Source organism: Mycteria americana, chromosome 1 (assembly GCF_035582795.1).
Source record: "Mycteria americana isolate JAX WOST 10 ecotype Jacksonville Zoo and Gardens chromosome 1, USCA_MyAme_1.0, whole genome shotgun sequence".
NCBI lineage: Eukaryota > Metazoa > Chordata > Aves > Ciconiiformes > Ciconiidae > Mycteria > Mycteria americana.
Genome location: NC_134365.1, coordinates 64,163,055 through 64,179,690, shown reverse-complemented (window position 1 = coordinate 64,179,690; position 16,636 = coordinate 64,163,055). Strand labels below are relative to the sequence as shown.

General features: G+C 39.9%; 1 protein-coding gene across 5 annotated transcripts in view; it reads right to left on the bottom strand.

Annotated features, from left to right (window-relative positions):
- Window positions 1-16,636, bottom strand: part of KIAA1549 (KIAA1549 ortholog) — a 153,022-nt gene that overhangs the window by 15,453 nt on the left and 120,933 nt on the right. For all 5 annotated transcript variants that reach the window (XM_075503125.1, XM_075503143.1, XM_075503134.1 and 2 more), the window contains exons 11-15: window positions 13,348-13,550; window positions 9,251-9,375; window positions 3,602-3,807; window positions 1,641-1,864; window positions 335-479 (exon numbers count right to left, since the gene is read on the bottom strand). In XM_075503125.1, coding sequence (XP_075359240.1) covers window positions 335-479; window positions 1,641-1,864; window positions 3,602-3,807; window positions 9,251-9,375; window positions 13,348-13,550 — 903 coding nt within the window. The remainder of the gene's footprint in view (window positions 1-334; window positions 480-1,640; window positions 1,865-3,601; window positions 3,808-9,250; window positions 9,376-13,347; window positions 13,551-16,636) is intronic.

Genomic DNA, 16,636 nt, shown 5'->3' with positions numbered 1-16,636 from the left:
AATATATAACATCCAGCAAATTGGACTAGAGTGAAACTATGTTCAACATATTGTAGAACATGCCAAGCACACTTCATGTACATAATACAGTGGTATTAATGAAAACAGGGTTTTGGTTCTTGGCCTCTTTATTATCAAGGAATACTTGGCAGAATTTTACTGCTTAATACTGACAGACTGCCAATGAAATCCTTGTTTCACTTTGCTTTACATGCTAACTACATGCGACTGAAATTAGCTATACAGACCATAGGCAGAAGGCCAAAAACCTCCCCATGTCGCAACTGTCATTACAATTATCAGAGCACTCCTGTCATTCAAGAGACATACATACAATATATGCAGAGTTATTGACTCCTGGAGGCCTTTTGTATGTCCCATCACTGTCAGTTGTGATTAACCTGTCCTTTTCTGCATCAATAGGACTACCATTTATCTGATGTCGCCGGCGCTGCTTGGGAGAACGTTTTGCACGAGAACTTAACAGGAAGAAAACAAAAAGCAGAGAGAGAGAAAAAACAAACAAGACAAAGGTAATCACATTTCTTTTTACAATTTTTCTTCTCATCCCACTCAGGGTTGAACTCCTCTGCCCATTCCCTCCAAGTCATCCTTGCCTCAGCCCTGTTTCTCTTCCCTTTCCCAGTTTTTCATGCCAGTCCCATTAGTTAGCCTTGAATCTCTCTCCTCAAGCTTCTCCTAACAACACTCTCATTGACAGCTCTCCAAAGCGTCCCCTTCCTCCCTCTCCAGTGTCACTTCCCTTCTACATTCATCTTTCAAAGCTGTCTGTGCTCCAGCCCAAACCAGTGCCTCTCCAGACCTCTCAGACCAATGTCTGACACATTTGCAGTAGCAGAACAGATCACGCTGCCACCAAGGCTTTGTGCTTGGCATGTTGGGTTTAACCCTACCAGGCAAACCAGCTAAGGAACCCATGCAGCTGGGGAAAAGCTACTTTCTATCGGTGCGGAAGTGGTCACAGGGTACCAGTGCTCCAGGAACAAAGTGCCAGTATTCGTAAGCCCTAAACAGAGCTCAGGGAAGACCTTCTCTGGAAATATAGTGCCAGGAAGGCAGGTCTGTGAGGCTGACAAACAAGCCTCACTGCCTGGAGGGAATATGTAAAAGGTTATCTTGTTGATTTGTGTGTGAAGTTGCCTTTAAAATTCAGAATCTTCATGCTTTGTAAGTTGTTCAAAGGTTTTCTTATTTTGCATCTTTTCCCCCCTTTACAAAAATATTATTTCTTGCAGTTTATATTGCAGAAACAGTGTCCATGTTTCTTTTTTTAGTGCTTATATTACAATTTTGATCCCTCTACACCACACAAGAATTATTCAGACAAATGGCAGAGCGAATGCTAAATTGTTTTAAGACAGTTTTCATACGTTTGGGTTTATTTATTGAGAATTCACCCCTGAGAATTTGTAAAAGAATAATCTGAAAACAAAACATACTGGCTTATACTGAAATAAATAAAAATGTTTAGAACAACCCAAACCTTTTCACCTACGTAACTCAAATTCAACTAGGGATCAAAATTATTTTAAGCTCTGAAAGTTCAGAAATACAGATTTGACGTACTTTGGACGCTGACTCTAATAGAAAATTGTTCTTTCCCATCTTTGAAATCCTACCTCTTCCTGGGCTCTATGAAGACAGTAGGCACACTGCCTCCAGGGTCCAAGATCTTGTCAATCTGCATCTGTGCCTTGCGATATATTCTGTGCTGCTCTTTGGAGTCAACCACCACCACATCATCCACCACTGGAAATTCATAGTGCCCTTTGCGCTTGGCACGAAGACGAATCTTATTGCGGTGATGCTCAATCTCAGATTTATGCCTCAGGGCTGTTTGTATCTTAAAGAAAGAGGGAAAAAAAAATCAACTGCATTTTTCATTTGTAGTTTTTGCAAACAGAACTTTTTGCTGCTCTTCCGTAAACCTCTCCTCCTCTCCTCCCTGGTTGCTCCTCCCTCCCCCAAATCTGTAAAGGTTTCAAGTCACACAATTTGTAAACACACTTTCTTTCTTGGATATTTTGCAGTATCCCCAATTGTCTCCACAGGTAGATGTACTACTACACACAATACAATTGCCAGCACAGCAGGTGCAATTAGAGAGAGGTGGCAGTTTGTTACAAAAAGCAGGAGGAACACAAATCACTCCTGCTGTCTGCCAGAAGTGACACTGCTCTTGAAAAATAACACTAACCAGTACAGGCTATATCTACCTTTGCTTGTCAAATGGAGATATACTTGATCAGTAGTGTTGAAGTCTGTCACCCATTCCCTTTAATGACCTTCATCATGTAAGAAGCAAGAACTTATAGCTAATTGAGCTCATAACTCGGTGCCTCTGCTGAGCATGAGAGGCTGCCATAACCTATGCAGAAACGTAGCAGTAATACAAGGGCCCAGGTCCCTAGATGAATATGGCATTATCAGCTCTACGTCTTCTTGCAGGCTGAGTTTTCATGCCCCTCTCCCACCTTTTTTTCAAATTCCCTGGAGTGCATCTCATCATCCGGGGAAAGCTATCGTAACACCACACTTTTAAGTCCTGGCGCAACACTCACTGAAATCATTCTTATCAATAGAAAAACACTTGGGCACCAGATCACGTAGCAACAACTGCTCTGCCTGTGCTGGACTAGTTCTGGAACACATCTGCAGCAGCGAATTAAAAATCAAATAAAAATTGATTTTTGTGTATTCTCTTATGAAAATCCCCAAAAAGCATAAAAGGGACACAAGCCAGACTTACTCTTTACATTTATAGTTAGAACTATGTCTTCTGCCCATGTAATCAGATTTACGTTTTGTGGCCCCTCTTGCCTATATATACTAGATAAATGTATTTACCTCCCTTCCGTAAGGTACTCAGAAACACAGTATCTTAACACAGTTAAGGTAAAGGTTTCAGTAATCTTCCACTCTGAATTATGAGAAGATGCCATCTTACACCCAGTACAAAACCAGGATGCAGGTACATGGTACTGTCAGGCAGTGTATGATGTGGTTTTACAGCGCATTACCTTCTCTCCTAATGCCCCAGGCATGCTCATATTCTGCTTACAGCAACATGAGCCTCAGAGAAAGCAGGAAGTTTCTGTATGTTTACTGTCAGATAAACACATCAGAAGTTGGAAGCAATGAATGTGCTGCAAATTCACACCCCAGATGTCTTGAGATAACTTGTTTGTATAACCCACATCCTGAGTTGCTGAAGAATGTCAAAAGAATGGTGTAGCATGAAAACCAAGGTGGGCCAGACCAGACGTTCCAATTCTCACACATTAATTAACACAACTCTTGTAAGTCACGTCCTGCTGACTAGCAAAAGGATGGCAACACAAGGTATCCTGACCATCAAATTTGCTCCTCTCTCAGTGTTTAAGTTTTGGTTTAGGTATCTCTTAAAAACAGGTCAGATTATCTCTCTGGACAGAAACAGGATTATTCCTGTAACTTGTCAGAATTCAGCTCCTCAGGAACTTAATGAGGATGTCCTGATAACAAGAAACTGGATACTTTTCACTTCCCTCTTGGCTGGGCATACAGTCCTCCACAAACATTCAAAGCACTTTGAAAATACCTCTTTATTAATTTTGTTGGTCTCTGCTACTCGATCAGAAAGCACCGAGTTCTGAACTGGAGGTGCTGCCATCGGCTGCATAGCAATCAGCTGGATCTTGCTTGGGACCCGTCTGCTGGCATCTGAGGAACGTGACATCCTATCCACGTGTTCAAAGATAGAGGCTGAGGAGTGCTGCTCATTTCCACTGCTGGTCTGAGGAGGTCCTAAATCACCAGAACAAATACAGAGTAAAGTAGTGCTGCTAGGGTTAACTCAGTCAAATATTAAGCTCTACAGATGCTACGCTACAAGACTACGCCATGTTTTCCATCTGTGTTTAATTTGCCCTGTAGGCCTTCCAGCTGATGCGCATTTAGTGTACAACAAGTTTACCTAGTGGTTTGCAAATTATAAACATTTTTTCATTATATTTCCAGAAGGTGAGCTGTCATTCTTTATTTCTGTAAATCAAGCTCTTGGCATTTGCAACGCCCCAAAATCTCAATCTACTTTACTCCATAAAAAGCTGTTCAAGTACGTACTGCTAATGGTTCCTTTTATCAATACTTAAGGAGATGCAAATTCCTCAAATGGAGGTTCAAAGAGCAATAAAAGATGCCTCACTGCAAAATGCAGTTCTTAAGTGATAGGAGTGATACATGAACTAAACAAAAACCCCCATAGAAATCCACACAAAACACAAAGAATTTTACAGACATTTTACTGAGTAAAGTTTTTAAAGCAGTGTTTTCTTCTCTGTGACGGGATAAACAGTTCACATAGTAATAAGCAAGGTGCACAAATATTGCCATGCTGTAATTTGTTGAAGAGGTTAAATCAACTCAAATACGATCAGCAAAAGATGTCATGGAAACCAATACACGTGAAAGTTGTGGCCCTGGTCCTGCCAACAGTTAATCACTTCAATAGAAATGGGTCATCTCCCTCAAAGACTTGAAATCTGTAGGATCACCCCAGTGGTTTGCAGTTAAGCACATATTTAAGTATTTTTTTGCTGGAGCCAGGCCTACAACAGGAACTGTTATGTGGGTGAGGCTTGCAAAAACTACTGAAGACGTGCAAAATAATCTTTTGTCTTATCCACATGGTAACGCCACAAATTGTCAAACTGCTTTTCACCATGAAATATAAGCAGTAAGAGATTAAGATTCGTGACTCTTCTTATGAAGGAACACAACAGAGTAGAGGGACATAGTCCCACATCCTTGCACAAACTTCTAATAATGGGCTGTGGTTCTCAGATTCAAATCAGGAGGAGAATCTGATTTGATTCCGACACAGAATCAATTGTTGATCAACCTGATCCAACTCCAACAAACAAGAAGGAAAAGAAAACAGCCACTGCTCTGATCCATTTGCAACACATGCTGGTAATGAAGTATAGGGTTCAGAAGAGTAATGAACGCTATCTTCTGTAGAAGATCACTGTAGAAGACTTGCTCCTTTACTTCCCTCTTCTAGCACAAAAAGAGAGCAGGTGAGGGAAGGACTGGTACATTTCATTGTATTCACAGCACATTACTTTTGGGCTGGAAAGCAATCTGGCTACAAGCTAAGCAAAATTCTTATTTTTCATATTTCTCAAACTTGATCAATGCATTGTCAATTGTACACATTTACAAATGGTATGCATCATTTATAAATGTGACTTTCCTGTATAAGTGCCCTTAAAAAGAAGGTAAACAGTTTGACTCAAGATCTCTGTGTCCCAAATGTTCTGCAAGACAAAGAGCCTAAATGAAATATATCCATCTCTCTTCTGTAGCTATTTATATGATCTTCACCATTTGTCATCTTCACAGCCCCATCTTCATGCATGTCTTAGAAGCATGCAAGCATTGTCTCTCACAGAGAGGGGCACAAGATGTATTAAGTAGTTACTGTGAATCCCTCGGAGCGATCCTGTAGCGCAATGGAAATCTGAACTTCTGCATCTATCTTTCCTGTTTTCCCCATACATTAGTCATTCTTTCCAACCTTTCCAGTCTAACAGCAGTTCTCAAAGCTTGCTGACCTCCAACATAAAATTTTAAGGTTATTTTCATATTACTTGGTTAGCAAGGTCCAATATATTCAACTATGCTGAGTATTCACTCTGAATCTTTATAATTTCATGCATAACCTTTCCTTTTGTACACATAAATAAGTGCTTGGCAGAGGCCTCAGCTGAAACGGTTCTTACACTCATTTTGTAAAACTGTCCAAAAGTCCCACTGTCAAATTTTGGTAAGGCTCTACCAAAGAGCCTTTGGTAAGGCTCTAACATCATATGTTACTCTCTTTTGCAGAAAAGATGCACACACACAAAAAAAGCCCCCATAAGCTGCATCTGACCTTTAAATCCTCTCTGTGTGTATACACTGAGTGTGTCTATAAATACAAACCAAGATGGAAGTATAGTAAAGTAGATAAGAAAGCTGGGAACTGCACAGTGCTGTACACATACAACAAAAGGAGAAATGGTTTCTAACTCAACACATGAATGAGCTCCTTTAGAAGTTCTGACAGAGTGAATAAGAATGGTTTATTTCGAAGTTCTTATATTACACTATTGTCCGTGGTTAGAAAATCTTCCTTATAAAGCTATTGATGGTACTATGTGAATGAAATTTTGATCTCAGACTAGATAGCTGAGGCTGAAAAATAATGGAGAGGAATTAATACCCAAATACTGGACAGAACATGTTTAAACAACTAGTCCATATAGGTCACATGTCAGGATCAATGTTCATCACTGTTCCCTGGGTTGAAACTACTAATTGAACTGAAATATCAGGAAAATTAATTGCTCTGCAGGAAGCTATGATTTCATATGAAAACCAATACAGTTGGAGACAGAGGAAGGCTATTGTTTCCCACATTCTCTTGAAATAAAAGCAAGAGACACAGCAACCAAGGTGGATAAAGCCTAATCCAAAATCAGGTAAAGTCAATGGGAATCTTCCACTGATCCACTGGTATTTGCATCATGCCAGAGTATGCAATTTCAGATAAATTTCACACAGTTTCTTTGTATCCCAGTAGATTATGTCCTCAGGATGCAGCTGATGACTCTCATTAGTTACTTGTACAAACCCAGCAATGGAAAGCAGCATAGCCAGCCCTAAATCCATCCTTCTCTACTATTGTAAGATGGAAACTGCTATCAGAGGACACAGTCCTTAATTTATCACTAGATGTAGTATGCATTATCAAAGACAGTGTCAGCTTTCTCCTGCCCCATCTTTGCAATGTCTCAGTCCTGACCAGAAAAACATTAGTTCGTGATAAAATATTTGTGTTTCTTTGCAGGTAGCTTGCATTTGTCTCAGGCTTCCAGTAAAGACACTACCTCTAACAATATCTCTAACTTGTTTATACAAAGCTAGTTTCAGGACCAACAGCTGCCTCAGTTTTGCTTTTTTTCACAGTGATGTTTTCCTCAATAATTTGAAAGAACTGAGAGGAAATTAGAAAAATGTGCCTAAATCAGATTACTATAATTTGTGTTACTGGAAATTTTTTATACTTCAATAGCTCAAAAGCAATTTTGTTTATTTAGACTCAGAATATAAATCCTTCCATCCTCAAGATATAATTGCAGCTACCCCAGCACCTCTATTCATATTTGTACTCAACTACCAGCTCTGGTTACTTACCCACTCTGTTTGCTCCTGACAACATAAAGGAAAAAGAAGAGACAACACAATAATTATTACAAATAATTCAGCTGGAATGGCAACTGGAAGAAAACACAGCAGTAAGACAATTGCATTTACTTTTGAATGAAATGTATGAACTTGGATCAAACTGCCAAGCCTCAGCTGCGCAAAAAGGGAGCTGAGTCTGCCATTTAACAGAGAGCTCTCTGCAGACAGTGCCTCCAATTCTGAATGCTAAAAATAGTCCCTATGATTACCAAACTAGATGCACCAAATGCTGAAAAAATAGTATATTTGATCCAGTAAGGGTATGATAGGTAAAAAGGACACATTTTACACAATATCCTTGTTGCCTTTGCCAGATAATTTAGATGCAGCAATACCTAACACTTCTACACTGAAAGGAAATGTTAAACCTTACATAAAGTTTTAAGTCAGATGAAAAATGAAGAGACAAAAATGGAGTTCCCAGGTAAGAAGAAATGGGAGTGCACTAAATCAGGGAAACGGAATTGAAGTCAGATAGGTTGGAGCAACTCATAAACCATCCTGAGATAAGCTCTGTCATAGCATAATTGTTTTCCTATATATTTACTTGGGCATGATTGCTGGTCCTTAGAGCAAACCTAAGGTACTGAAAACATATAGCACCAGTACAGTATCTTCTTTTTGTAAATTGTGTAAAGTACATACAGCATACACTACCTCCTGAATTATTAGGAAGTATAACTTTCTAGTCATGTTAGCAGATTCTGTGCTTTGTTTTCTTACACCTTCATTACAGAGGAAAGCCTGCTCCACCACCCTTGCTCTTCCAGGAGTAGTGCACATTTATGAAAGTTTAAGAATCATACATTATTTAACTTGTTCTTTAGCCACCCAAGAGCTAGGAGTTTATATAAACTATCTTACATATTCCTCAATCTCATTTCTTCAACATAAGCAAAAACTGAAGATTGTCTGCTACGATCTGAATTTCACTGGCACTGCATTCCACAGTAGTCATCTTTACATCTCAGCTGGTATTTCACAGAGTACGTGGAAAAAAATTCAATATACTGAGGAGACTGCTCACAACGTGGTCAACATTTTCTTCTTCTCAGTTTCTGCTGCCGTCAAGACCATGTGTATTAAGAACAGATGGGGATATCACAAACTCCTTTACCAGATATTCAGTATCAGAATTTTCTCTAGGAAGACTATCGTGATTTAAGGCAAAGATCTGGTAACTAAAACCTCAAGCAAGGAGCAAGCCATCTAATCCCAAAAGGCTCTCAGAAAAAACACTTAGTGTTTGTGTAGGCACAGTTAACCACACACTTTTAAATAGGAAAAGAATTTAAAAGAATGTTTTAATTAAAAAATGAAAGTGGGTTTGCAATGTTTTATCAACTTTTCAATGAGGAAAGAAATATCTTAGGGTACCTCCAAGACAAATGGTGGCACTTTAACTGGAAGGAAGATGGTTCTTTATGAAAAAATTTCACTGTTATTAATGTATTAGCACTGGATTTTCATCTTTCTAAAGCACAATCATGAAGGCATTTTGATGTCTCAATTAGAACTTATTTGTAAAACTTCTACCTCTCTGGTCTCTTTTTTTTAACCTCACTTTTTCAAAGTTATGGTTACAGACATATGCCCATGCTGTATCAAGTCCTGCTGTGACCTCCACTGCCCATGTAACTCTGTGCAAGATTGCTACCATGAGAACCACAATTAGGCCTAAAAGGAAAGAGGTTTGCCGGGGGTGTGTGGGAGAGGAAAGGAGGGAAGATTCATTCCTGCTAAGCCGTTAGTTTCAAAAACTTGCTGCAATGAAAGGAATGTGTAGTTTCAACAGAAGAAACTAAACCAAAAAGGAGAGGAAGAAAATTTTCTGCAACACAAACCAGAAAAATTAACAGCCAAAGATGAGTTTAGAAAAGTTACAGCACTAGAGTAACTCTTCAACCTGAGTAAAGCATTGCCAGTGCACACAAGAAAAAAAAAAGAAGTAACAAACCCTTCTTCGCTGCTCTGCGTGGTTTGCCCTCATTTGCAACAGTTGATGGTCTTGCAGTTTCTTCTCCTGTCTCTCTCCCGCTGGATTGTTCACTTGCTGTGGAGTCAGCATCTGATGGCGAAACTCTGCCACAAACATTACAAAACAAACCAACCAACACGTAACATAAGTTTGCAAAGGGCCACAGTTCTCACACGCAAAGAATCCTGTGCTAAAGTATCTTGTGAAGACTGCTAATATTTTCCTCTGTTTATAAGTAAATTTATAATAAATTATCACAGTTAGATATTCATTGCCATGATGTTACTGTTGTTGCATGTGAAAACTGATTGCAACAGGATTCACATGTGACAAGATTATTAACTACTCTTTCCTCTAAAATACACTTCAAGAAAAAACTGCATTCATAAGTAGCAGTTTACTTTTCAGACAGAAAAGAATTATATTAGAAATAAGAAACCCATACAGGTAATTAGTCTAATATTCAGACTTGCTAACTTGGTGTTCTCTTGCTAACACTACAAGTCCATGTGAATATTTTCCTGACTAGATAAACGTAAGGCCATTCAAAAATGCTACTTTTATGTATTTATCCCATGCAGTCATGAGATTCTTAAAAACATTTGTTACCTACAAATTGCAATCTCAGTGTTCATAATTTTTGCGGGCAATTACAGAAAAATATAAAGAAATACTGTGATTTTCCCCAACAAAATCCTTCAGCTGTAAAATTATTCAGACAGTATAAAAATAGCAAAAATACAGGGCATACATCACTGCCCAGCTGACACCAAAGCCTGTCTTTTCATATGGGATCAGCCTTTGTGATAGTGTCTCTGGTGACCATGTTGTCTTGTGAACATTCATATTCTGTTCCTGCAGGGAGTTAATCACTGAAAGTGTGCACGTGTCTGTGCATTAACCTTGTTAAATGCAAGATTTGCTTGGGCTAGGTGGATATCTGAACTAGTTACCAAGGCTCTTGTCTAAACATCAATCTGCCTAGAGCACACAGACTAAGATAACTATACCCAGCCAGACAAGTTCATTGAAAGTTAAACCTACTCCTTGCAGCAGGCAATGCTCTGAATTCAACTCCCCTTTTTCCCCTCCCTGAACAACGCACTATTAATCAAACCCTGTATTTCATTCTTTTCTGCAGGACTGTAACACTAAAGTCACATCCCAATTAAAAAAAAAAAAATTAGCAGAGAAAAAAGGAGAAATGGCTCTCAATGAGCTTACAGATCTGCACCATTGCATCTCTTCCTCTTTTCTAAGGTGGAGAGGGTGGGCAGAGCTATCGTCTCCATCGCCTTTGTCTTGGTTCAGCAGAGTATAAGACTGGAGTTCTGGTTCCAGATCTGCTACTGACTTTATGCTTCACCTCACTGTGCTTTGTATTCCTTCATACTCTTTCCTCAGTCCATCTAAATTATCATTAAGTAAATTATAGGAACATAAATAGTGCAGACTCAACATCAGTCATTCTTTGTAAGTGCTGAGGAATATGCAGTTGTATCCTCTCAAGCCAAAACAACAGGTCCAACTCTCAGCTGGAGCCTAGAGATGCCATACTTTCTGAACTCAGTTGTTGTTCTCGTTTGTTGTTTTTTACGGCTACAGAACGTGTACTCACATCACCACTGTATTTCCTGGCATGCAACATACAGTCCTGAATTGCATTGTGATGAACTGAGTTCTGATTTCCTCACAAAACAGAAAACAGCTAAAACCAACATAACACACTGTGCTATCATTTCACATTTCAACTTCTGCCTCAGGGAATAAATGTTTTAAATCTCAAGCTGACATGGGCATGTCAGCATGTTAGGGAGATGATGGTAGCATCTCCATCGTTAAGCCTGAAGGGAGATTTGCTCTTACGGGAGGATGAGGGAGAGAAATTATCTTTTGAAAACATTTTGAAGTGTTTGAATTCAGATGCTATTAAAAAAAGAAATATCTTTGTTCCAAATTTGATCAATGATTCATTATTGTCTTCAGGGGAAGCATTAAAATGTTGGCCTCTGAAAATTTTTCCTGCTTCATTTTCTGAATTATTCTAGATGAAATACAGTAACAGCCTCAAGTTCAAACTTCTTTCTTGTGCCTATGTGCGTGTGAATATAGATAACTTCCCCTCTCCCTCAGTATTGTCTCTGTCTTAGGCCACTTTTGAACTTCTTAGAAGAAACACAGAAACACTTGTCCTTCTGATTTATATTAATTAGTTTTAATTTATTTGAGCTACACCAAAATGAGTTAGCTATTTTTTCTTCCGTTATTTCCCAATTTTGCCCACTTTCCACTGTACCACTGGTAGTCTACTACTTGCAAGGCCTGTAGGGAGTTAGGAAGACAGGCTCAGCATCTGGGAAGGTGGAAACTGAGCTGTCTGAAGCCCACGTGGGGAAGATGAAGCAAGGATCTTAGGACAACTGGGGCTTTAGAGGAAGCACAGAAGGTTGAACAGAGGAGCAAGCTGTGTCAGAGACCTGCAGCTCAGGAAGAACCACCGTTAGTTTCTTTCTAAGCTCATTCAACTCTGCCCTTCGTTGGTTTTTTTTTGCTCCCACTGTGCAATAGCACATCGGTAAAAGCACAGGGGATGCAGAGCTGGAGGCAAAGGAGTGCAAAAATATGAGAGGGAGGGAGAGGAAGAAGAATTACTGGGAAGTGGAGGATTACAAAGGAGCTCCGCAGTGAGGAGCTGTTTGTGACTCATCATAGCACTCCTCTCCTCAGGGCTCCTTTTTTCCCACCTATTACCTTCCTACTTAACCCTTTTTTTTTTTTTTAATGCAAGGATCGTTCTTTACTGCATAGCTCTGTTACAGTGCCTATCCTACAAACACAATCCTTTCCAGCAAGACACATTCACATCATTTGATTACTGGAAAAGGTTAGGAAATTACTGCTGAAGGTTGACAGACACTTCTCCACTTGCACAGCTGTAAATTATCACTCCTTTTCCTGACCAAAGCTGGTTTGCTATGAGAGTAACCAGATAACCACAAATAAACACTCATGCATCTTCCCTGAATTCTGGAGATACTGCTTATTTCTGGAAATTCCAACTTATCATACATGTATTGATCACTATTACTATTATTGAAACACACCGCTATTCAACAATAGTTTTAGTTTGTTTTAACCACCCGTTGCCTTAATAGCTAGAGATCACTACAAAGAGAATGCATCAGAAAACATACACATGGTGTTTCCACTAAACAAGCAACGCCCTGACTTCAGCCAACCTAATAGTGTCTTAAATACCCCTCTTAACTGGGCATGTTGCCTTTAAGAGAACGTCCTGGTTTCGGCTGGGATAGAGTTAATTTTCTTCCTAGTAGCTGGTATAGTGCTGTGTTTTGGATTTAGGATGAGAATAATGTTGATAACACACTGATGTTTTAGTTATTGCTAAGTGGTATTTACACTAGTCAAGGACTTTTCAGCTTCCCATGCTCTGCCAGGTGCACAAGAAGCTGGGAGGGGGCACAGCTACGATAGTTGATCCAAACTGACCAAAGGAATATTCCATACCATATGACGTCATGCTCGGTATATAAACTGGGGGGAGCTGGCCAGGGGGTAGCAATTGCTGGGTATTGGTCAGACAGGCTGGGCATTGGTCGGCAGGTGGTGAGCAGCTGCATCACTTGTTTTTTTCCTGGGCTTTGTTTCTCTCCCTCTCTTATTGTTTTCCTTTTCATTACAATTTATTGTTAATTTTTTTTCTTTTTCAATTATTAAACTGTTCTTACCTCAACCCACGAGTTTTCTTACTTTTGCTCTTCAGATTCTCTCCCCCATCCCACCGGGGGGGGGGGGGGGTGAGGGGGGGTGAGCAAGCAGCTGTGTGGTGATTAGTTGCCAACTGAAGCTAAACCACGACAGAGAAAAATGGACACTAAATTCTCACAACCTTGTACTAATGAGTAGCGAGGCATAACTGTGATAGCCCACTAGAAAAGGCAAGTCTCAGAGCTCTGGAACAGTTCTTTCCACTGAAATTGCCCTAAAAATACAGTAAGCACCAGCCATTAATAAACTGTCATCTACCACAATTTGTTTTATCTCTGTGAACTGACCTCCCTCTGTGTCGAACAGTCTTTGAAGGCTTTGAGGAAGTCTTGGACTTGGGGCTGGGCACATCTCCATTTTCAGATGGGGTAGTATCCTTAATAGGTCCTGGTAAAGGAGCTGGCTCATGGATAATCAGGACATCATCTTTATTGTGCTGGCCCAGATGCTGCTTAGCAAAATCAAAGCCTTTCACACTGGGGGCTTGTAGCTGTGAGAGAAGAACAAAGACAAAAAACAGGAACCGTGAGTGACAATGAGTACAAAGGCTTTGGTTAATATCTGCAAACGATGGCCACTAGGAGGATAGTCAGGCTATGGTAGTCTCAGGAATGAACATGAGAGCTGCAGGGAAAAGAAAAACAAACCCCCCACGATTCTGTCATCTTACTTCAGTATGTGATACACAGTTTAAAACTCCAAATCAGCAAATCTAGTTAAAAAAATAGCCTTCTGTTGCTGCTACATCTTTTCCCAGCTATTTCTTCAGATTTAATCTTTGTGTGAGGAGCTTTTTGTGTACTTGTAGGTGCAAGGCCGTAGACACCTGTGTACCAACTGAAATGGTTACCACTGCCAGGTCATCTTTCCATTTCTTTCAGTCAAAATTAGTGAAGTGAGTTTAAATACTTTGAATAATGCCACTGCTGATCTTCCTCATTTTGAGCTCCCCAAATCTGCAGGAGTCTGGGAGTGCTTGTGCAAACACCTAGTTCATCTGATGAAAGATAAACATTCTGCAGATCTGAGTTTTATGGCAGCCTGGCAATGACTTTTCAGCCAGCATGGATGCCTTCAGAAAAGAACTGAAAATCTAGCTCTTAGGAATTTCATACTGAATAGACAGAAAAATACATAAAAGACTTTGGAGTTTAGAGAAATTAGATTCTTATCCTAGAGATCTTATTAAGGGATTATGGATTCAATGGGCGTCTTGCTTGAAAAAGACACAGAACTGGGCCTTTCATTTTCATAACTATTTATAAAAAAGCTAATCTCACCTTGTCAATGACTTGATTCAGACTTAATTTAATCAAGCCTCCAAGTTTCAAGCTCTCCTGCTGATTTTTTGGGGCTTTGGAGTAATTAGAAATTGTGAAGAACTAATTAAGAGAAAGTTTTTTTTTCAAGTCCCACTCAATTTTGTGTAGTTTGGAAGTTGAAAGTAGAAAGAATTGTTAACAACTCCAGTTTTCAAAGCGCATGCACACATACCCACTGCACAGCACACGTACAAAACCCTCTGTGTGTTCCTAGAGCTGATTTCCTGCAAAGTGAAGCATGTGTTGGAGTGCGTTTATGGGTGCGTCAGGTTCCAGATGTTTAAATGAACCCCCTTTCATAAAGCTTGGCATGCCAACATAGCTAACTACAAACAGACTCGTCTGATATCATGCCAAAGATAAGCTTGCCTAAGGAATATTCTGAAACAATCTCTTCAAAATATTTTCTCAGTAAGCAAACATTTTCCAAATGGTTCTTAGAAAGGATGTTGTAGTAGAGCAAACTGCCTGTTTAGACCAGTAGATGGCAATAAAATCTCTCCTGTAAATTCCAACAACTATGAATGGTTGAGGTTTCGAAGCTCATTTCTCAGAAAATGAGTAAGCTTATTATTTGAACAGATCTGGATGTCTTCCACTATACTCCATTTTTCTTGGGCTTTACAAAAGTCCCTTCAATTCAGCATTATGGGTGATTCAATTATTGAATTTATGTAAATGTTGCAACTTTGATTCAAAAAGGCACTGTTGTGCTAGACCAGGTAAAGGTGTAACTGTTTCTCTGTTTTTTGAGTCATAGCCACCTATGACTTTTGAGTCATAGCGAACCCTTCCTGAAACTTCCCCCCCTTCAGAGCTGAAACACTGTCTTTAGGGTCTGGCTCACTTAAAAAAGAAACCACCCCAGAATTCCACACCTTTTTTTTTTTCCCAAAAAATACTTCTGAGGAGGAACTTTTCACTTCCGCTGTCAGAATTATCATGCCGGCTTGCAGCACTTTGATTACTGAAACTCGTCTTAGTTACCCCACCTCCACCTCTGATCTGCTTGATGTTATGTCTATTCTCTTTGAAGATATTCCTGTGCATGACACTTTTCCTTTGAACCCCTTCAGTGGTTTCCCTTCTTCTAACCCTTTCATACTCCACCCTCATGCCTATACAGCCCTGCTGCTGATCCCTGATGATCACTTCTTCTACTTCACTACATTCCCCTCCCTTGCCTCCAGCTCCCTTTGCTCCAAAGATGATGAAAGTCTTCACCATGTGCTGGGCACAACTATTTCACAAAAAAATTTGGTGGTGCTCTACCCTTTCCTAAGCACTCTTGACTTGACCTGCAAAGTTACTACTCCTTTTTGAATAGTGTGATGGGTGGGATGGGCAAGGACAACTAAAGAGACAAACATTCTAGTAATATTGGAATTACTAGTATGGTTTTATTAAGATTGCTGCATGTCTGAAGCATGCATTTCAACATACCTTAGAGTTAACTCTAGCATACTGGGTTTGTAAACCCTCTGGGGAGTAAAGCAACGTGCAAAAAAATACAAATTTTTAATTTTTTAACTTTGAATAGTCTTATTCCTAGCAGAAGTTTAACATAACCTTTCGTCTAAGCACAGTTACGGAAACAGATATATTTATGTGTGCATGTACGTACACCGCAGCATATGTATGCACAAATGTTTATCTGCAGACAGACCACACAGAAGCTGAATTAAAAGACTGTTAGTATTGTGAAGACAACCACTCACACTATAAGAAATGGCACAGTTAAGATTGTCTGAGCAATCACAACTGGATCCTCTCATGCACAGGCATTGCAATAAAGTCTTGAGTTACAAAGTCATGAATTAATTTCTTCCGTAGGAACCTCTTGTTCTCTCCCACCCTGCTGGATCCTTGGCACAGGCTGGGCCTTCTGCTATTAGTCAAAGTTGGGTAGAATAGAAGAATGTAATTTGTAGAACCAGGATGCCCATCTCATTTCATGCAGAAGCTGGCAAACACGTAGTGAAAGAAGGAGGGGATGTAAGAAGAGAAAGGATGTACTCTCTGATGCACATCCGCAGGTAGGGTGGCTGAGACTTTGCCAATGGATTTCATGGACACTTGCTGGCAACAGAGGACCAGCAAGTCTCAGGTATCACCATCCCAGGCCTCAAGAAGCATTCACCCCAGGCACCACAGAACCTGTGGCACTATTTTCCTAAAGGTGCAGCCAGGCAAACTTCTCATCTGGTCTTACTCTTCATTGCCAGGCAGAACCAGTCTCTCCATCCTGCCCCTC